The 22,342-nt window shown below is 43.1% G+C and overlaps 1 protein-coding gene across 1 annotated transcript in view; it reads right to left on the minus strand.

Moving 5' to 3' along the window:
- The window catches only part of LOC127427213 (uncharacterized), a 52,611-nt gene that overhangs the window by 26,525 nt on the left and 3,744 nt on the right, over positions 1–22,342 (minus strand). The window contains exons 8-12 of the mRNA XM_051674682.1: positions 21,615–21,693; positions 13,751–13,914; positions 11,851–11,962; positions 11,696–11,728; positions 8,418–8,612 (exon numbers count right to left, since the gene is read on the minus strand). Of these exons, the coding sequence (XP_051530642.1) occupies positions 8,418–8,612; positions 11,696–11,728; positions 11,851–11,962; positions 13,751–13,914; positions 21,615–21,693 (583 nt within the window). The remainder of the gene's footprint in view (positions 1–8,417; positions 8,613–11,695; positions 11,729–11,850; positions 11,963–13,750; positions 13,915–21,614; positions 21,694–22,342) is intronic.

Consider the following 22,342-nt stretch of genomic DNA (forward strand, 5'->3'; position numbering starts at 1 on the left):
TTAGAACCTCTGTTTTGTCGGAATTGAGTTGAAGGTAATTTCTGGCCATCCAATCTTTGATTTCATTGATATACTCTGCTAATTTGGAGAATTGTGAATTTTCGTTGGGTATCGTTGGCATAACAGTGGAAACTTATTCCAAGATTCCTGATAATATCTCCCAGGGGAAGCATGTATAAGGAGAAAAGCAGAGGTCCTAAAACTGATCCCTGCTGCACTCCATACTTAACTTTTGTTTGAGTTGACAATTCCACGTTTACACATATAAAGTGGTGGCAGTCTGTTAAATAGGATCTAAACCATGCTAATGCAAGTCCACTAATGCCAACATAATTCTCCAGCCTATTCAAGAGAATGTCATAATCTATCGTGTCAAAGGCAGCACTAAGATTTAAAAGCACTAGAAGAGAAATGCAGCTGCGATCAGATGATAAAAGCAAGTCATTTGTAACTCTGATAAGTGCAGTCTCTGTACTGTGATGGGGCCAAAATCCTGACTGAAATTCTTGATATATACCATTTCTCTGTAGAAATGAACAGTTGGGAGGACACTACCTTTTCTAGTTTTTTTAACATAAATGGTAGATTTGAAATCAGTCTGTAATTAGCCAATTCTCCAGGATCAAGCTGTGGCTTCTTAACAAGTGGTTTGATAACTGCCATTTTAAAGTTTCTTGGGACATGTCCTAAGGAAAGCGAGGACTTAATAATATTAAGAAGAGGTTCTGTGGTTACTGGGAATACCTCTTTTAAGAGATTAGTTGATATTGTATCTAACACACATTGTGGCTTTTGATTTTTTGATACGTTTTGTTAGCTCTTCGTGACCTATGACAGCAAAAGATTGAAGTTGCTCGTGAGCAAAATTATGAGACACTGTTTTCTGAGGTACTGTGACAGTTGATTGCAGAGTTCCAATTTTTTTTCTGATAATTACATTTTATCAGAAATTCATGAAGTCATTATTATTGTGCTGCGACGGAATATCTGGTTCAGTCGATGCTTTATTCCTAACCAATTTAGCCACAGTACTGAATAAACACCTAGGATTGTTGTGGTTATTTTCTATGAGTTTGCTAAAATATGCTGGCCTGGCAGCTTTTAATGCCTGTCTGTAGCTACAGACACTATCCTTCCATGCACCGCAGAATACCTCTAATTTTGTTTTCTTCCACTTTTGCTCCATTTTCCAAGCTGTTCCCTTGAGAGCATGAGTGTGATCATTGTACCACAGTGCGAGGCTTTTTTCTTTAATTTTCTTTAATCGAAGGGGCCGACACTATCAAGAGTGCTAGAGAAGACTGTATTTATACTTTGTTATTATTATTCCTGAGGTCATTTTAGTACGATTGTTTCTCTCTTTTGGATAGTGGCAGAACATGGGTAAGACGGCGTTAGCAACTTTTTGACAAATACATTGTTTTGGTTTTTTTTATGCGGCTTTACTCTGCTGTTTGCGTATGTGTGCGTGTGTACGTACAAGAGAGGGAGAGAAAGAGATCTGTTAGAACAGGCATGTTTCAATTGAGAAATAATGCAAAAGCAACTAATGATGGATAAAAATAACCATGACGGAAATATACAACTCATATCCATCCGAGTGGCAGATAATTTGTATATGGAGCACAACCTCTAACTGGCGACGCTCGAAATTTCTCTAAAATTTGTAATGGTTGACAAATGTTTTACAGGCATATAATTTTAACTGGTATATCAATGGTTGAGCTTAATCCTGGAACAGTGAACAAACACAGTGAACAATAAGGGGACAGCTTTCTCACATCTGACATTTATTTATTTAAGTTTATTTTTGGTCCATTTTGAAATGTTGCCTTGTGAAAACGAACCGAACCAAGAAGAAAATGCAACATTGTAACAATTTAGTCCCCGTTTCGGAACAAACGCAAATGGTCTACAGGTCTGAAAACGCCTTAAGATGCCCTTGCCTTCCAGTATTGATGGGCTTACTGGGGCTGAGAATATTGCTGAACTGTGGAGGAAAACATTATAGGGATATGTTTAATTGTGTTAAGAGTGATGAATTTAATGTTAGTGATGTTCTTAACAATGATGGTGTGGTTATTAGACCTGGTGAAGTGTGTATGCCATTGAGAAATTGGCAGTGAACAAAGCATTTGGCTCTGACCAAGTAACAGCAGAACATCTGAAGTATAATAGCCAAAGAATCTCAGTGTTATTTGCTATGTGTTTTTTCTGGGTTGTTAATGCATGGCATAATACAATACCTAACTCTATGTTATCTGTTCTATTAGTGCCAGTAGTCAAAGACAAAACAGCTAAAATATCCATCATAGAAAATTGCAGGCCAATTGTCCTGGCTAGCATACTTTCAAAAGTATTAGAACAAATTGTTCTGGATAGGCTTCAAGAATACATAATAACCACTGACAATCAATTTGTTTTTAAAAGTAAACACGGCACATATTTGTGCATATATGCACTGAAGGAAGTTATATATATGTGTTTCCTGGATGCGTCTAAAGCTTTTGACCAAATCAATCATGGCAAATTGTTTATAAAATTACAAGACCGAGGGGTCCTCCCATATTTGGTAAGGATTTTGCATTATTGGTATTTGAATCAAACCATGCAAGCCAGATGGGGTAGTACATCTGCACCAATGGAGTCTGACAAGGTGGAATGCTGTCACCTGTTTTTTTCAATTTGTATATGGATGATCTTTCTAAAAAGTTAAAAGAGTGTAAGACTGGATGTATGGTGGGAGATAGTCTTATTAACTATATGATATACGCTGATGACTGTCTCCTTATAGTGCTGGATTACAGCAACTGATTAGAGTCTGCTCAAACTATGGTGTGCAGTATGACATTAAATTTAATTCAAAAAGTGTGTTGTCATGATAGCTAAAACCAAGGAGGATCAGAATCAAAAATTTCCCTCATTCTATATGACAGACCAAGTGCTAAATGTGGTGAACAAAGTAAAATATTTGGGTCACATCATCAGGAAGGATCTATGTGATGATGACGATGTGCAGTGCCAGTGTTGCAAATTGTATGTACAAGCAAATATGCTGGCATACAAATTACATATGTGTGAAGATGATGTCAAAATAGCCCTTTTTAGAGCCTACTTAACTACATTTTATACAGCCTACTTGCGGTGCAGGTATAGTAAAGCAAAAGTGAAAAAGTTTCAGGTGACATTTAATGATGCATTTAGAATCTTGCTTAAGTTCCCAAGATGGACAAGTGCAAGCCATATGTTTGTGACTAACAATGTTCCCACCTTTTATGCTGTGTTGAGGAATTTTATGTATAACTTTTGTCGATTAATTAATTCTAAAAATGTAATCATAATGACCTTAACTGACCCCATATTAAATGACTCAAGGTATTCCTCTTGTTTTTGGAAACACTGGAACAAAAGCCTGCATGTGTTTTAATCACTGTGAACTGTAATGATAACATTTCTGTGTTGTTGTCTATGTGTTGTTTTTGTTTGTACAGTATGTTTTTATTGATATGGACTGAATATGTGTCTGAAATAAAAAGGAAATAAATAAAAAATAAATGATGCTGTCATTTGACGACTGCTGAACTGTTGAGAGGACACGAATCAGCTCTTTATCAGTGGCTTGCGCATGCACCTCGCCCTCACTGGGGGGAGCGGCGGCAGCATCTTCCGTGGACCACTCACCCATATTTTGAGGCTGTGAGAGACATGGCATCATCCCCCTCATCAGAACCACAGAACGTGATGAGGCCATACATTCACACAGAGGGCCGGAGCTCATCATGCACATATCGTACCGGCAAGGACGCTGCGTTTGAAGATTGAGGGGCTCGCAGAGTTTGTGCCCGTGCAAGATCCTCCTCAAATCCAACCGGCTCAGCCTCACAGCCCCGCTGTGCCACCTTCATGTGGTCCCTCTGGATCTAACACAGAGGAGGTGGGTAGGAGGGTGCAATAGGTGGAATTGTCCCTCAGAACGAGGGCGATCCTTGAGCAAAGCATCCTGAGACTCATGCCCATCTGATGTCGGGATGTACCGCCCGCATTCGGAATACTCACGGAACGACATCTTTAAAAAGATGTGTTGTTTTTTAAAAAAAAAAAAAAAAACTGTATATATATATATATATATATATATATATACACACACAGAGTTGTGCTCAAAAGTTTGCATACCCTGGCAGAAATTGTGAAATTTTGGCATTGATTTTGAAAATATAACTAATCGTGCAAACATTTTATTTTTGACTTTTATTTAAGGATAGTGATCATATGAAGCCATTTATTATCACATAGTTGTTTGGCTCCTTTTTAAATCATAATGGTAACCGAAATCACCCAAATGGCCCTGATCAAAAGTTTACATACTCTTGAATGTTTGGCCTTGTTACAGACACACAAGGTGACACACATGGGTTTAAATGGCAATTAAAGGTTAACTTCCAACACCTGTGACTTTTTAAATTGCAATTAGTGTCTGTGTATAAATAGTCAATGAGTTTGTTAGCTCTCATGTGGATGCACTGAGCAGGCTAGATACTGAGCCATGGGGAGCAGAAAAGAACTGTCAAAAGACCTTCGTAACAAGGTAATGAAACTTTATAAAGATGGAAAAGGATATAAAAATATATCCAAAGCCTTGAAAATGCCAGTCAGTACTGTTCAATCACTTATTAAGAAGTGGAAAATTCGGGGATCTCTTGATACCAAACCAAGGTCAGGTAGACAAAGAAAGATTTCAGCCACAACTGCCAGAAGAATTGTTCGGGATACAAAGAAAACCCACAGGTAACCTCAGGAGAAATACAGGCTGCTCTGGAAAAAGACAGTGTGGTTGTTTCAAGGAGCACAATATGACGATACTTGAACAAAAATGAGCTGCATGGTCGAGTTGCCAGAAAGAAGCCTTTACTGTGCCAATGCCACAAATGACATCAACTTGACATGCCTCACAGCTTCTGGCACACTGTAATTTGGAGTGACAAGACCAAAATAGAGCTTTATGGTCACAACCATAAACGCTATGTTTGGAGAGGGGTCAACAAGGCCTATAGTGAAAAGAATACCATCCCCACTGTGAAGCATGGTGGTGGCTCACTGATGTTTTGGAGGGGGGGGTGAGCTCTAAAGGCATGGGGAATCTTGTGAAAATTGATGGGAAGATGAATGCAGCATGTTATCAGAAAATACTGGTAGACAATTTGCATTCTTCTGCATGAAAGCTGCGCATGGGACGCTCTTGGACTTTCCAGCATGACAATGACCCTAAGCACAAGGCCAGGTTGACCCTCCAGTGGTTACAGCAGAAAAAGGTGAAGGTTCTGGAGTGGCCATCACAGTCTCCTGACCTTAATATCACCGAGCCACTCTGGGGAGATCTCAAACGTGCGGTTCATGCAAGATGACCAAAGACTTTGCATGACCTGGAGGCATTTTGCCAAGACGAATGGGCAGCTATACCACCTGCAAGAATTTGGGGCTTCATAGACAACTGTTACAAAAGACTGCACGCTGTCATTGATGCTAAAGAGGGCAATACACAGTATTAAGAACTAAGGGTATGAAGACTTTTGAACAGGGGTCATTTAATTTTTTTCTTTGTTGCCATGTTTTGTTTTATGATTGTGCCATTCTGTTATGACCTACAGTTGAATATGAATCCCATAAGAAATAAAAGAAATGTGTTTTGCCTGCTCACTCATGTTTTCTTTAAAAATGGTACATATACAGGTGCATCTCAATAAATTAGAATGTCGTGGAAAAGTTCATTTATTTCAGTAATTCAACTCAAATTGTGAAACTCGTGTATTAAATAAATTCAATGCACACAGACTGAAGTAGTTTAAGCCTTTGGTTCTTTTAATTGTGATGATTTTGGCTCACATTTAACAAAAACCCACCAATTCACTATCTCAAAAAATTAGAATATGGTGACATGCCAACCAGCTAATCAACTCAAAACACCTGCAAAGGTTTCCTGAGCCTTCAAAATGGTCTCTCAGTTTGGTTCACTAGGCTACACAATCATGGGGAAGACTGCTGATCTGACAGTTGTCCAGAAGACAATCATTGACACCCTTCACAAGGAGGGTAAGCCACAAACATTCATTGCCAAAGAAGCTGGCTGTTCACAGAGTGCTGTATCCAAGCATGTTAACAGAAAGTTGAGTGGAAGGAAAAAGTGTGGAAGAAAAAGATGCACAACCAACCGAGAGAACCGCAGCCTTATGATTGTCAAGCAAAACCGATTCAAGAATTTGGGTGAACTTCACAAGGAATGGACTGAGGCTGGGGTCAAGGCATCAAGAGCCACCACACACAGACGTGTCAAGGAATTTGGCTACAGTTGTCGTATTCCTCTTGTTAAGCCACTCCTGAACCACAGACAACATCAGAGGCGTCTTACCTGGGCTAAGGAGAAGAAGAACTGGACTGTTGCCCAGTGTTCCAAAGTCCTCTTTTCAGATGAGAGCAAGTTTTGTATTTCATTTGGAAACCAAGGTCCTAGAGTCTGGAGGAAGGGTGGAGAAGCTCATAGCCCAAGTTGCTTGAAGTCCAGTGTTAAGTTTCCACAGTCTGTGATGATTTGGGGTGCAATGTCATCTGCTGGTGTTGGTCCATTGTGTTTTTTGAAAACCAAAGTCTCTGCACCCGTTTACCAAGAAATTTTGGAGCACTTCAGGCTTCCTTCTGCTGACCAGCTTTTTAAAGATGCTGATTTCATTTTCCAGCAGGATTTGGCACCTGCCCACACTGCCAAAAGCACCAAAAGTTGGTTAAATGACCATGGTGTTGGTGTGCTTGACTGGCCAGCAAACTCACCAGACCTGAACCCCATAGAGAATCTATGGGGTATTGTCAAGAGGAAAATGAGAAACAAGAGACCAAAAAATGCAGATGAGCTGAAGGCCACTGTCAAAGAAACCTGGGCTTCCATACCACCTCAGCAGTGCCACAAACTGATCACCTCCATGCCACGCCGAATTGAGGCAGTAATTAAAGCAAAAGGAGCCCCTACCAAGTACTGAGTACATATACAGTAAATGAACATACTTTCCAGAAGGCCAACAATTCACTAAAAATGTTTTTTTTATTGGTCTTATGATGTATTCTAATTTTTTGAGATAGTGAATTGGTGGGTTTTTGTTAAATGTGAGCCAAAATCATCACAATTAAAAGAACCAAAGACTTAAACTTCTTCAGTCTGTGTGCATTGAATTTATTTAATACACGAGTTTCACAATTTGAGTTGAATTACTGAAATAAATGAACTTTTCCAGTTCATTTAAATTTGCAGTACTAATAAAATTGCTTCATACCCTGACCTTCTTTGCACCATCATATGTTGAGTCATTATGTTATGCATTATGGCGCCTACCTGATGAGACGTGTGCACCACAAGGGGGTGTGATTAGATGATTTGCTCAGCGTCTTGTACCATGAGAGCTGTGGCAGCCACTGCCTGCAGACAACCAGGAGTCCTTTTAAAACTGCATCAAGTGTTTTGGACAGGTATGCAACAGGTCTGTAGTTACCACCTATGATCCCCGCAGCTATGCCCCCACCTTCATACACATAGAGATTAAGTGATTTAGCATAGTCAGGTAGCCTTAATGCAGGTGGTTTGCTCAGTGCAGATTTGAGGTGTTTGAAAGCGGCTGTCATTTCAGTAGTCCATGTTATGTTCTCGTCTGAGCCCAGGGTAGACTCACGCAAAGTCTCATCATAGTTTGAACAGTTCGGCACCCAGGATCTGCAGTAATTCACCAGTCCCAGAAAGCTTTGCATCTGTGTCTTGTTCTTTGGATGAGTGAATGTAGAGATAGTTTTCACTCTGTCTGGGAACAGGCAGACTTCGTCACCTGTGAGGATATGTCCCAAGTATTCCACCTTCCTCTGGACCCATTGAAGTTTTGCTTAGGAGGCTTTAAATCCTGCAGCAGCGAGGATATTGCAAACAGTGGTGGATGCAGCAGCACACAAGTCTTTAGACTGTCCAGTGACCAGAATATCATCTGTTTATTGCAACAGGCAGAAGTCGGAAGGCAGTTGTGCGTTTTTCAGGGCGTTGTGCACTACAGCAGAAAACACAGCCGGGGAATCTCTGAACCCTTAAGGAAGGCACGTCCATGTGTATTGGACCCCACCTTGCATGAATGCGAACAGTTGCTGTGTCACAGGATCCACCAGCACATTGAAAAAAGCAGAACATAAATCAATCACTGTAAAGTATTCATGATCAGATGGAATAGGATTAATAGGAGATAATGGCTTAATCAAACTATTGATCTTCCTAAGGTCCTGGGTTAATCTCCAAGTACCATTTGCTTTCTTTACAGAGTTAATGGGCGTGTTGTATGGTGATTGATTGGGAACCAGGATGCCCTGCTGTAATAGTTCAGCAATAACTGGTCAAATACCTTCCTCTTTCTCAGCAGAGAGTGCATATTTTTTACAATATACTGGTTTATCTGTTTGTAGCGCTGCTCTGTTCAGAATGACATCAATAAGTCCTGCCTCGTCTTTGTGGGCGGCCCACAACTTTGGGTTAACGTTAGCTACTTCCTGTGTCTCTTCAGTCTGTGTGTCAGCAGCTATCATAGCAGTTCCTGTGTCTGTAGTGAGAGAAAAAACTGCAGGAAAAACTAGTTGTACAGAGTTATCATCAAATGAGATTTTTGCACCAATCGTATGCATTAAGTCACGTCCGAGCAAATGAGAATGGTGAATTAGGAATGCTAACATTGTGGAGTTTCATTTGAACCTGGACGAAAGCATGCATTTTAGAATCTGTTAACGCCCCTGCGCTAGACAGTTCACGCAGCCTGCATCCCATATCCTCAACTGAAATATCACCTAAATTAGTGGTTGTGATTCTAATTAAAGAGGCAATCTCTTTGTCCATGTTATTTAAAAGTGTGTTGAGAAACAACTGTCCATACCTGCTTAAACCTGATAAAGAAGCAGTTGGTGTTTCATTCTTCTTTTGTTTTGTATTAGCAGCATATGAAATGTCTTGTTTTGATGCAGCCTGAGTAGTCAAGAATTTATCCAAGTGTTTAAAGAAACCTTCAACAAAGGCAGTGGATACCCATAATAATTCTGCCAGTTCAGTTACCTCATCTTTACTTCTAGTTTAAATGGGCATGTCATTTTTTGGATCTAGTGCTGGCACCTCTTTTATCAATTCACATTCATTGCATTCCGAAGGGAGAGTTTTGGAGAGTATGAAATGACGGTCTCTGCCTGTAAGCTAACTATAGGAAGTCAGACGTTTAAGTGCCGCCACATACTGATGTGGGTTCTTAACGGGGTTTGGAAGTTCTTTACAGATAGCCATTGCTTCTGTCACCGAGAGAGGAGATATTTTGTAACCATTTGGGACTTTTGCGAATGGAAATGCATGGACAGAGCTAACAGGTGGGGGATCGACAGTCTGTGTAAGGAGTGTTTTTCAGCACTCGATATCTCATGAGAGATGTTTTGACTCTTCAACAGCGTGTTTAGATTAGCGTACAGCTGTTGTTTTACAACAGACTCATACTGCGGCAGCAGCCAATCCTGTGTGTCTCCCACCTCCGTGCACTGAGGGGGAGAGATACAAGGAGGGGCACTCAGCGCAACTTGCGCAGCGGAAGCATGCTAGGCGCATGACCCAGAGGTCGATTGTTGACTCTGACTACTGTCCTTTTTTCTCGCGGGGCCCTTCTCCCAAAACGGCTTCATGTCTTTCCATATAGAAAATGAAGTTTTCATGTAATTATAATCCCACGCTGGGTCTCCCCAGCCTCCCGTGACCATAGATTTCATGCTAGCCATGTCTGCAGTTTTAAATGAACCTTCCCTTGGATAAGGATCTATTTGAGTTTTACCCTCTGACCATTCTGCCAGATTACTCAAAAACAGTTATGTGTTAAAGCCTTTATTATTTCTGAACAACCAGTCTCTGGGTGTTTCCCCCGGCATTGGCTGACTTATATTGTTCCCCATTCTCACAACTCAACAAAGATGTTTCCTCCTCAGTGATACAATAGACACAATCAATTTGATGACCAAATATTCTGCAAAAAATATTTTTAGGCTTTACTTTTGCTCTGACCACTCTTTTTGGTATAAAGAGGTATAAAAATTCAATCGTGGGCGAAGGACACAAAGAGTACTATAGGAATAGATCCCATTGAAAAGTTTAAGAAAATTATTTCATCTATTCCTCTTCCCACGTCTATAGCTCGTGAGGCTCCCACTTCCCGACGGAAGAACCGATCTGTTATTATAACATGTACTGAAATATGTTAAAGATCTTTTGGGTGAAAACTAATGTATTTCTCTGCAGACAGGAGTGAAAACAAAAATATTTTTCTCTTACCTGTCCGGAGAAATCCCTGTACTGGCCACCGGAGTTGTTAGATTATGTCTCCTATAATCTATGTAGTTCGACTTTTCGCCCCCCAGCACTCTCCATTGTCCTCTCGCTCAGGAATTTGCTTGCAAGGGAAGAGACTCTGACACCAAATTGATATCAAAGTGTCTTCAAAGGTTTATTGACAATCAAACATATTTATACCAGAAAAGTGTGTCAAGGAAAATCATCATGCGTCAGAAACAGACATCTCTATCTGTGTGCCAGTCTAAGAGGCACTCTCCGCTATCAGAATACCAGTTTATACCAGCTCCAAAACTCACAGACAGTCAGCATAAACGTCATCCATACTTCAGCGGTTAAATTGATACTGAGAGGAAGCGATGGTTTACACTTCAAAAGAACTTAAATATTGATCTTTTTCGCACCAAAAGCGATCATGTCGCTTTAGAAGACATTCATTTAACCACTGCAATCGTATCGATGATGCTTATGCTGACTGTCTGTGATTTTTGGACCTTCAAAAGTCTGATCACCATCCACTTGCATTTTAAGGACCTGCTAAGCTAAGATATTTTCTATATTTCTTCTGCTGAAGAAAGTAAATCTTACACACCCGGGATAGCATGAGGATGAGTAAATGATGAGAGAATTTTTTATTTTTGGGAGAACTATCACTTTAAGTGTTAAATACATTAAATGTTATATCACCCCCTTGTGGTCTCCCAAGGATATTATGCCAGACTACATTACAGCAAACGGAAAGCACACAACTTAGGCTTCATATTTAAAAATTGGCCAATGTTAATATATTGATGCCTCAAAAAATAAAGAAAATAATGTGCCGATTAATAATCAATGTATTGATATTTTATGAAATTCCTATAAGTTATCGTTAAAAATCAATTTGGCCATGGAGAAAATAAATGTGATTTTTACTTCCAAAACCTGTTTTTGTGACTGTTGCACTCTATTTTGAGTTAGAGGAGAGGACTGGCTTTGGTTACTAATTCATACAGACATTATTGGATCTGTACCTGATTGCTGTTGTATATGTACAGGACAATATGAGAGCCACATCTGTTAGTTAATCCATTTGTCAATGCCAGACTCTGACTGTGTGAATGCAGCCATTTTGAATAGGATATAAATAGGTAGGCTATATAGGAATTTAACAAATGCATAACAAATATAACAAAATACTGTATCTCAAATTATAAAAATAAATACAGAGGAATCAATAACAGGGGCATATTTTTATTATCATGTTGGCAATTGCCAGACAACTTTTATATTTGTACTGCAGGTATATGCATGATTTCTGCTATGGATTATGACCTCCAAGTACACGGATGTGCCCAGTTGGGTGATCTGAAAAAAGTATGGAGAGAAACACAGGAAATAGGTATAAATTACAACTGTACATATAAATAAAATGCATTAAGCATAGTCATTTTGGTTTTGTTGCATACATATTTGAAATAGGTTATTACCAGCAAGTGAATCAGCAGTGACAGCAGCTGACACAAAGACCACACGGTTATTCAGAAACTGCTGTGGGCGATACACGTTGTTGAAGGAAATTTGTGCCGGGAACCTGAGTAGCTTTAGAAAAAGAATCGAGTCACAAGGGAAGGGGCTGAACTGGAAAAGGCATGACATCTTGCATAATGTACTGATTGCATTGTGTCAGAAGAGGCACGGTGTGTATGTGGTCACATGATCAGATCACATGCCTACTGCACCTGCTGCCAAAAGGAATTTTGTTAAGATGTGCAGTATACTGTACAAGATGGCTTGTGGTAAGAAAAGATACTGACAGCAGAAAAGATAGAACAGGTTATATACACATCACCTGAATAGAATACAAAAGAACTTGTCAAGCAAAGCAGAGTTATGAATGCAAACGGGCATTTTAAACATGTTTGTTCTGGACAGATTTTCCTATTTGCAAGTTAAGAATCGTATTATCTTAATAATATGATTAAGGTCAAACAAATGATAAGTTTTTTATGCTTTAAATAAAATTATAATTTTTGCATTAAATCAGGTTCATTATTTAGGTTTAAACTGTTTTTTTTGTTTGTTTTTTTTTAAGTTACAATAGCTGATTGCCTTGTTTTAATCAAGTTTATTAATTATGCTATGTCAGGATCATCAATTTAAATTTTTTCTTGTAGGTTTTGTTAGAGTAGATAACCACTCACATGATTGACCCTTTGCTAAGAAAAGGGTAAATTCCTGCCTTGTAAATCCTAGAGTTGTTGTCATTTCCCATATTATCAGACAAGCTTTTTTTTCTGCACTCTCCTGAAGGTTGAATCAGAGATTTGGGCCATTAATGTGCACACTCGTATACTCCGAGAGGTGTGAGCTGATCCGTTATGGGTAAAGCAAAGGACAATGTGCATTTTCATGCGATACAAAGAGGTCTACATTGGCCACATCAGGGAGAAATCGCCATTTTATGACATGTGGTATATCCTTGTGTTCAGGTGACCTGGGACATGTGACTTTCTGAGTGATCGTTTAGTTGCTGTACCACGTCAGAAGTGAATGTAACAGCCACAACAGATTTAGGTTCTTATGTCAGACATGACCGTTGTGCTGCCTGCTCTGATCAGAACATGCTGGCCTCTCAGCATAGAGTGGAAACGTTTATGGGCTAGACAAACCAGCAGTAATTCTAGCTAGTTGATGTGGGGTGTCACCTGTGTGGAAGACCACACTACTCTTATTGAAAATCTTGATCACAGGTCTCCTATTCCTAGTGATGGCATGTCTGGAGGTCCACATACAGCTGGACAGAGGCCAGACCTCAAAAGCTCAGATCACCAAGTGGCCTAATTTGAATATCACTGACATAAGCTGGGAATTTGGGATATTGCTTACAAATGCTGGATTGAACCACCAAGATGCAAATAAAATTTCCAAAGTGTGCGTGTGATGAGGAGGAGGGCAGGGCTGGCCCGTGAGGACACATGGCCAGCCCTGAATCGGGCTAATCAGCCAGGAGGGGGATAAAGACTAGCCGGCCGCATTGCATGTGTGTCTGTTACCTTATGTTTTATGTTGTTTTAAGTTCATTTTTGTCATTAAAGTTTATGTTTACTGTTCAGCCAGTTCCTGTCTCCCCCTTGCCCATCCTTTAACTATTACAGTGCATTAAAAACATTGTGGTCTCTTGAGGTGAATTAACTTTTTATTTAATATTTTATAATTTTTTTATCCTCAACTTTTTATTCAGATGTTGCGATTGTGATATTGCGCATGAGGTTTCCGCAAGTTTCCATGCTTTATGGAAATGAATGGGAACAAGGGGAACCTTTGAAATAATAGAAAGGTGTAAAGTTGCTTTACATACGCAAATGGAAATTAATTCTTTGCCTGTACCAGATCTCTGCTGATCCGAATTGGGTCCTTGAAGATGGTCCATACCACAGCTTCTTCACAGGGAGGGGTGGTCAGAGAGCCAATGTAGCGATAGTACTTGGTGAGATCAACACCCTTTAAGAGCTGATCCATAGAAAAAGGCTCCATAATTCTAACTTTGTTTCCTAGCACAGAAATAAGAAAACGTCATGGTTACTTGTGTAACCTCCGTTACCTGATGGAGGGAACGAGACGTTGTGTCGATGTAGAGACACTAGGGGTCACTCTTGGGAGCCCGAGACACCTCTGGTCTTTGATAAAAGACCAATGAAAATTGGCGAGTGGTATTTGCATGCCACTCCCCCAGACATACGGGTATAAAAGGAGCTGGTATGCAACCACTCATTCAGGTTTTATGCTGAGGAGCCGATATAAGGTCTGGCCATTTCAGCGGGTAGTTCAGTGTTGTGGCAGGAGGGACACAACGTCTCGTTCCCTCCATCAGGGAACGGAGGTTACACAAGTAACCATGACGTTCCTTATCTGTCACACACTCGATGTTGTGTCGATGTAGTGACACTAGGGGTCCCTATACGAAAGCCACAACTGGCTGAACTGTGTTACGTGAACTGGCGGTGTGTGGTGGGCAGACCACTGTGTGCCTCATAGCCAGCACACCAGGTCGACACGTAACCTCCCCAACATAGTTATGAGTGTCGAACGGCCCTTTGGGGACAAGTCGACTACCCAAAAGATAGAGACCAGCTAACACAGTCGTGGCCTCTTTTCCCCTTCTTTTTTTCCCACTCCCTAAAAAGAAGGGGGATTATCCGACTGGGCCGCCAGGTCTAGTCGGGGGGTGTCCCTCCCAAGGGGAAGACACCGCGAAGACCACACCTCGCCCAAAGAGAGGGGGGGATATTTAAGTGGAAAAATACGTCACATGGTCTTTCCAACCATGTGGAGAGTCTTCAAGGTAGATCCTACCAAACGGAGGAGGAGTTACTACAAACATGGAGACTGGGGCAGAGGGGCTCTGCCCAAGGAAGATGCAGTTTGCCAACAGGGAAACGAATTAGCGGAAGATATACATCACATGGGGTTAGCTTCCAGATGGCTGTCTACTGCTCCACCGTCGAGAACTGCTGGGCAAAGTCCTTGACAGTGTCACCAAATAGGCCAGCCTGGGAGATGGGGGCAGCAAGGAACCGTGTCATGTCGGCCTCGCCCATCTCGACCAGGTTGAGCCAAAGGTGGTGCTCCTGGACCACTAATGTGGACATCGTCCGCCCGAGAGACTGCGCCGTGAACTCTGTCGCTGCATCAATCCCGGGGCGGAACTACCATAGTGCAGTTCCTTTAGCGCCTTCGCGGACTTGCAGGAGAGCCATGGCGTGCAGGGCAGAGGTGGCTTGTCCAGCGGCACCGTAGGCCTTGGCCATTCAGAGACGATGTAAACCTATAGGCCTTGGATGGGGGCTTTGGGCACCCGTGCCAGGTGGCGGCGCTCTGCGGGCATAGGTGCACCGCGGGCGCCTTTATCCACCGGGGGATTGCCAAATAGCCCTTGGCCGCCCCACCATCGAGGGTAGTGAGGGCGGGGAAGCTGAAAAGATCGGGACCGGGCAGTAAAAAAGTGCCTCCCATGACCTTGTCAGCTCTTCATGCACTTCCGGGAAGAAAGGAACGGGACGGGGTGGGGCTTTGAGCTGCGCCGCGAGCCCAGGAACCAATCATCAGGCGCGAGGGTTCAGGGAAGAGCGGAGGGTTCCACTCTAGCCGACGCTCGCGGCTGCCTGGAAAAGCATGTCGTCATCTCCGCATCAGCCTGTGACTGGGCAATCGTCCCCGAAGGGAGGAGCCCAGCTGAGGCTTCCACGTCCGACTGGACAAACCAGCAGATGCGCTCAAGAGCGCATCACTTTCGCGGGCTCCGAATAAGAGGTCAAACTCGCCATGAGACGAGCCGGCGGACTCATTCGGAAGCCCGATCGGGGCAGACAAGCATGCTGGGGAATGTGATGTCTGCGGGGGGATACCCGGCGGAGTCGGTCGCACTGGGGACCCCAAATCGCCCCCAGTGCTAGCCGCGCTGGCCTCATACCCGTGGGTAAAAGGACCGAGGTGGGGAGCCTCTGGGGTGGCTTGCTTTCTTACGAAGGCGAGCCGCGACTGCATCGTTGCCATGGACATATCCTCGCAGTGAGTACATGACCATCCACGAACGCTGTCCCCGCGTGAGCAGTGCCCAGACACGAAAGACAGTGATTGTGACCGTCAGAAGGCGAGAGATAATGAGCGCAACCAGGAATAACACACAATCGGAAAGGCCTCTTTAAAAAGACGCGTCTTTAAAAAGACGTTCCGTGTGTGCCGCTCTTTTAGAGAAATATACTCTTTTAGAGAAATATATTCTTATTTCTGCTGAAGCGCCCAGGGGCATTCTCTGCAGTGCACCAGTGCAGAGGAGGGAGAAGCTGCTGAAATGCGCTGTCAGATCCAGCAGAGGTGAATGAACAGTAAAATTCAGCTCAATGAGCATGACCGTTTGGCTCCGAAGAGAAAATCTGAATGAGTGGTTGCATACCAGCTCCTTTTATACCCATATGTCCAGGGGAGTGGCATGCAAATACCACTCACCAATTTTCATTGGCCTTTTATCAAAGACCAGAGGTGTCTCGGGCTCCCAAGAGTGACCCCTAGTGTCACTACATCAACACAACTTCGAGTGAGTGACAGATAGGGAACAGCTGGAAAATATCTAAACAATTAGCTTTGTGAATAAATACTCAATAACACCCAGGTCAGACCAGATGTAAGGCCAAAGCACATCTGTGGTTGCAACAATACCAAAATTTTAGTTGTCAGTACCAATACCAGTAAAATTTCACAAATTTCAATACCAATTACGATATCACAAAAAAAATAGGTAAAATGCTATTGAACACACATCTTTAGCCTGTTTAACAGTTAAATTTATCAATGTAAATAATAAAGGAAAACAATTTTGTGTTTCCTTGAAATGTTTCTCAATTACTATAAGTAAACATTGCTTCAATTTTTATTTTATTTTTTAAGTAGGACCATTTGAAGTGAGTTTTCCATTCAGGTAGTTTCACACCTCCGGTTAAGAAGTTGTATATATAGCCCAGTGTGATTATTAAAATCGCAAAATTCTGCGAGTTAATTGTATAAATGTCACGCCCTCGTCAGTCTCTGCTCCTCCAAACCCCTCGCACTCTCCTGATTATTCATTATTTTCACCTGCTCCCCATCAAATCATCAATCAGAACAATATAAAGTCTCACTATTCTCCCTCAGCCTTTGTCTAGTCTCATTTGGACCAGCTTCTAAAGTGACCTACTCAACCTTGATTCCAGCATCATGAGTTATTTACCTGTCAGTCATCGTTTATCTTAGTTAACGTTAATTCTGATTTAATCAGTGATTTCTTCTTGTTTGTTCTCTGTGTAAACTGCATCTGGGTTCAACTCCTCGTCTCAGCTTCATAACAATAAATATATAGTCTGCAGGCACTTTGCACTTCACAGGGAATGTGCACTCTCTTCTGTCATCTACTACAACAGGCACAGTCCGCGATGCTCAGAAAATGTGGTGTTTTCAGCATATGAGCGGCTTCACATATTCACTATGAAGCACGCAGCACATGCAAACTGTACATTCATTTAATTATATCACATCCTAATAATCACACTAGGACATATCATGATTTAAATTTGATTAATTGTCTATTTCAGTGTAAAAGGTTAAAAAGGGCATGCACTCAAATATGAGTGTGAACTTTTAAAAGCAGTCGTGTGTTAGCGCACAGGGACCGAATTGAATTTTGTTGTGCTCGGTTAACAGACTACTGCAGAAATGTTAAATTCAACATTCATTAAATAATTTGGTGATATGGGAATTTACAAAAGTTTAACTAAAAATGCCATCACTGAGCATGTTTACATGCGCAATCTTACACTGATTATGCTTAAATATAATGTCCCTTTTCAGGATACTGTATTTTAAGATAATTTTGTAAAAATCCAAATAACTTTACAGATCTTTATTGTAAAGGGTTTAAACAATGTTTTCCATACTTGTTCAATGAACAATAAACAATTAATTAACATGCACCTGTGGAACGGTTGTTAAGACACTAACAGCTTACAGACAGTAGGCAATTAAGGTCACAGTTATAAAGATTTAGGACACTAAAGAGACCTTTCTACTGACTCTGAAATACACCAAAAGAATGATGCCCAGGGTCCCTGCTTATCTGTGTGAATGTGCCTTAGGCATGCTGCATGGAGGCATGAGGACTGCAGACATGGCCAGGGCAATAAATTGCAATGTCCGTACTGTGAGATGCCTAAGACAGCACTACAGGGAGACAGGAAGGACAGATGATCGTCCTCGCAGTGGCAGACCACGTGTAACAACACCTGCATAAGATCGGTACATCCGAATATCACACCTGTGGGACAGGTTCAGGATGGCAACAACAACTGCCCGAGTTACACCAGGAATGCGCAATCCCTCCATCAGTGCTCAGACTGTCCACAATAGGCTGAGAGAGGGCCTGTCGTAAGGCAGGTCCTTACCAGACATCACCGGCAACAACATTGCCTATGGGCACAAACGCACCTTCGCTGGACCAGACAGGACTGGCAAAAAGTGCTCTTCACTGACGAGTTGCGGTTTTGTCTCACCAGGGGTGATGGTCGGACTTGCGTTTATCATCGAAGGAATGAGCATTACACCGAGGCCTGTACTCTGGAGAGGGCTCGATTTTGAGATGGAGGGTCCGTCATGGTCTGGGGCGGTGTGTCACAGCATCATCGGACTGAGCTTGTTGTCATTGCAGGCAATTTCAATGCTGTGTGTTACAGGGAAGACATCCTCCTCCCTCATGTTGTACCCTTCCTCATCCTGACATGACCCTCCATCATGACAATGCCACCAGCCATACTGCTCGTTCTGTGCATGATTTCCTGCAAGATAGGAATGTCAGTGTTCTGCCATCCCCCCCCCCCCCTTTGTTCAGGGACACATTATTCCATTTCTGTTAGTCACATGTCTGTGAAACTTGTTCAATTTATGTCTTAGCTGTTGAATCTTTTAATGTTCATACAAATATTTACACATGCTAAATTTGCTGAAAATAAAAGCAGTTGAAAGTGAGAGGACATTTCTTTTTTTGCTGAGTGTAGCGCGGAGAAGGGTGGGGCCAGAATGATGCACGCCTGGACCCCAATCAACCTGATGAGGTGAGCGAGGGATAAAGGCGACCGGAGAGGGCAGCTCGAGAGAGAGAGAATTTTGGGCAGCTGCTCTGTATGTATTTGTGTGTCTTTTTTGTTTAAGTTTATTATTAAACTATTATTTATATTGTCAAGCCAGTTCTCGCCTCCTCCTTTCCCTCTAACCCCTTTACACTGGTGCTGAAAACCCAGGAGGGAGGAGGGATGCCCGTCGTAGAGTCCTCGAAACTGCCGTCCACCCAGGGGAGCACCGCTGCCATCTGCCGGGGACGGAGTAGCCCGACCACCTGGACGCGGGAAACAGCTGCCGTCCACGAGGAGGGACTGGACTCCCCGACCGCCTGGAGCGATGGAGCCGCTGCCAGGGGTGGAGGAGTACCCTGCCGGCCGCCAGAAAACGCGGAGGGGTCGAGGGAAAACCGCCGTCTGTGAGGGAAGGAGGAAATCGACTCCTCGACCGCCCGGAGTGGTAGGGCCGCTGCCAGGGGCCACAGGCTGCCAGAATCACGGAGGGGCGTTCTGTCCATTGGGGGTCGGAGGTTTGACTCTGGTCCGCCCGGGGAGGAGCGGCTGTCATCCGCCTGAGAGCGTAGAGGAGTGATCGAGGACCACGCGACGGCGCATCAGAGAACCAGTGAGTGAGTTTCTTTTTTCTCTCTCTCCTCTCACTCTCTCTCTCTCTCTCTTGCTGTTGCTCCATGTTTGCCTTTCCCTCGCCTGTTTTTTTTTCTTTTTTTTTTTTTCTCTAGTCTCCTCCCAGGTCGAAGAAGGCGGGGATGACCCGCCCCCTGTATGTCATGCTGGGGGCTCCCCGGCCTGAGGCAACACAGGGAGGAGTGTAGATTTTCTCTTCGGAGCCGAACGGTCGATATTTACTGAGCTGACTGTTCATTCACCTCTGCTGGATCTGACGGCGCATTTCAGCGGCTTCTCCCTCCTCTGCACTGGTGAACTGCTGAGAACACCCCTGGACGCTTCGGCAGAAATAAGAGAGTATATTTTTCTAAAAAAGTATATTTTTCTAAAAGAGCGGCATACACGGAACGTCTTTTTAAAGAAGCGTCTTTTTAAAGATGTCTTTCCGTTTGTGTGTTATTCCTGGTTGTGGTCATTATCTCTCAACTTCTGATGGTCACAATCGCTGTCTTTCATGTCTGGGTGTGACCCACAGGGAGACAGCATTCGTGAATGGATCATGTACTCATTGCGAGAACATGACCATGGCAACGTTGCGGTCGCACGAAAGCAAGCCACCCCAGCGGCTCCCCGCCTCGGTCCTTCTACCTACGGGAATGAGGCCAGCGCGGCTAGCACTGGGGGTGATTTGGGGACCCCAATGGGACCACCTCCGCCGGGTATCCCCCCACGGACCTCCCACTCCCCAGCACGCTCGTCTGCCCCGATCGGGCTTCCGGATGAGTCCGCCGGCTCGTCTCACAGCGAGTTCGACCTCTTGTTCGGAGCCCGCGAAGCTGATGAGCTCTCAAGCGCAGCATCGGAGAGCAGGCTCGTCCAGTCGGACGCAAAAGCCTCAGCTCGGCTCCCCCACTCAGGTACGGTCACCCAGTCACAGGCTGACATGGAAATGACAGACATGCTTTCCCGGGCAGCCGCCCAAAGCTCCCGTCCAAGGCCTGTAGGTTTACGTCGTCCCTGACGGCCAAAGCCTACAGTGCCGCTGGACAAGCCGCCTCCACCCTGCACGCCATGGCTCTCCTGCAAGTCCACCAAGCTAAGGCGCTAAAGGAACAGCACGAGGGTTGTTCCACCCCAGATTTGATGCAGGAGCTGCGCTCAGCGACCGACCTCGCTCTTCGGTCGACGAAGGTCACGGCGCGGTCTCTCGGACGGGCGATGTCCACCTTGGTGGTCCAGGAGCACCACCTTTGGCTCAACCTGGTCGGGATGGGTGAGGCCGACAAGGCACGGTTCCTTTCTGCCCCCATTTCCCAGGTTGGCCTATCCGGCGACACCATCGAGGACTTTGCCCAGCAGTTCTCGACGGTGAAGCAGCAGATGGAGGCTACCGGCACATCCTGCCCCGGCGCAGCTCAAGATCCCACACCCCGCCATTCGCCAATTTTCATTGGCCATTTATCAAAGACCAGAGGTGTTTCGGGCTCCCAAGAGTGACTTCTAGTGTCACTACATCGACACAATGTCTCATTCCCTCCATCAGGGAATGGAGGTTATGCAAGTAACCAGGACGTTTTCTTTTGTTGTCAGATTTTTTCGTGAGATAATTTTTGGCAGTTATTAGCGCATTTGTGTGCATGTAAATAACTACCAGTGGTATGTGGAGCATGGAAAAGGACATTTATTTCTATTTTTTATCCATTTACAAATGTAATATAGCTATGTGCCCACATTCTTGTAGTTTGGGGTATAAGCTTCTCACATGCTAGGTGGTGCTTGAGTGGTTTAATTCGCTAAGAGTTTGACAACCATAAGCTACTCTGACTGCACTAACACATGATGTATTCTCAGGGGCCCCAAATATAAGCTAATAGTTGAATATATCATTTAAAAAATATATAAGTTCCCCATAATAACAGTAAACTGATGACCCAAAAGAAACTTTGCATGTTCATGCACCATTTGGTCAGGCTTCAATGTTTTACCCTGTCCTGGTATTTTCTGAAGATAATCTGTGAAGTTTTTCCAGATCTGTGGCTTTTCCTTTTGCTTGTCTTCCATGACCTGAAGTAAGAACAGAGTGGTAAATATCATTCAGTTCATGTGTTGTTTCTTTCTAACTCTTCTCTCTCTCTCTCTCTCTCTCTCTCTCTCTCTCTCTCTTTCTCCCTCCTCTCTCTCTCTCTCTCTCTCTCTCTCTCTCTCTCTCTCGTAACTTTATGTTCCTTCAAGAAGCCTGCAACTGGTGGCACCTTATGATACCAACAAAAAAAGACACAAAATTACATTCCCGAACTTTCACTGTATCTCGCTGGTGGTATGATATTTGAAACCCTACCGAAACAACCAATTCCCTTGCAACTTTCAAGAAATGTCTAAATATGCATTTCTTCCATGAGCATGTGACTCAATCCTGATAATTCTTATTACTTTTAAACTATTCTTGAAGTCAGTCACTTTGGATAAAAGCCTCTGTTTAATGACTAAATGTAAATTATCTTTATCAAACAATTAGTTAAGAAAAAAAGCGACATTATGGTAATGTAAACCAGAAGATGGTCAAATTAGGATTTACTGTTGTGGCCTGCACCTCCTTCGAGGCACTACACTGGAATGAAAAGTTTTACCAGAATTATAATTAGCTAATCACAAATGTGAGTACAATTATACAAATTAGAGTACAATTTACCACATGCAACATGTTTAAAAAAAC

The sequence above is a fragment of the Myxocyprinus asiaticus genome, chromosome 36, assembly GCF_019703515.2.
Source record: "Myxocyprinus asiaticus isolate MX2 ecotype Aquarium Trade chromosome 36, UBuf_Myxa_2, whole genome shotgun sequence".
Classification (NCBI taxonomy): Eukaryota; Metazoa; Chordata; class Actinopteri; order Cypriniformes; family Catostomidae; genus Myxocyprinus; species Myxocyprinus asiaticus.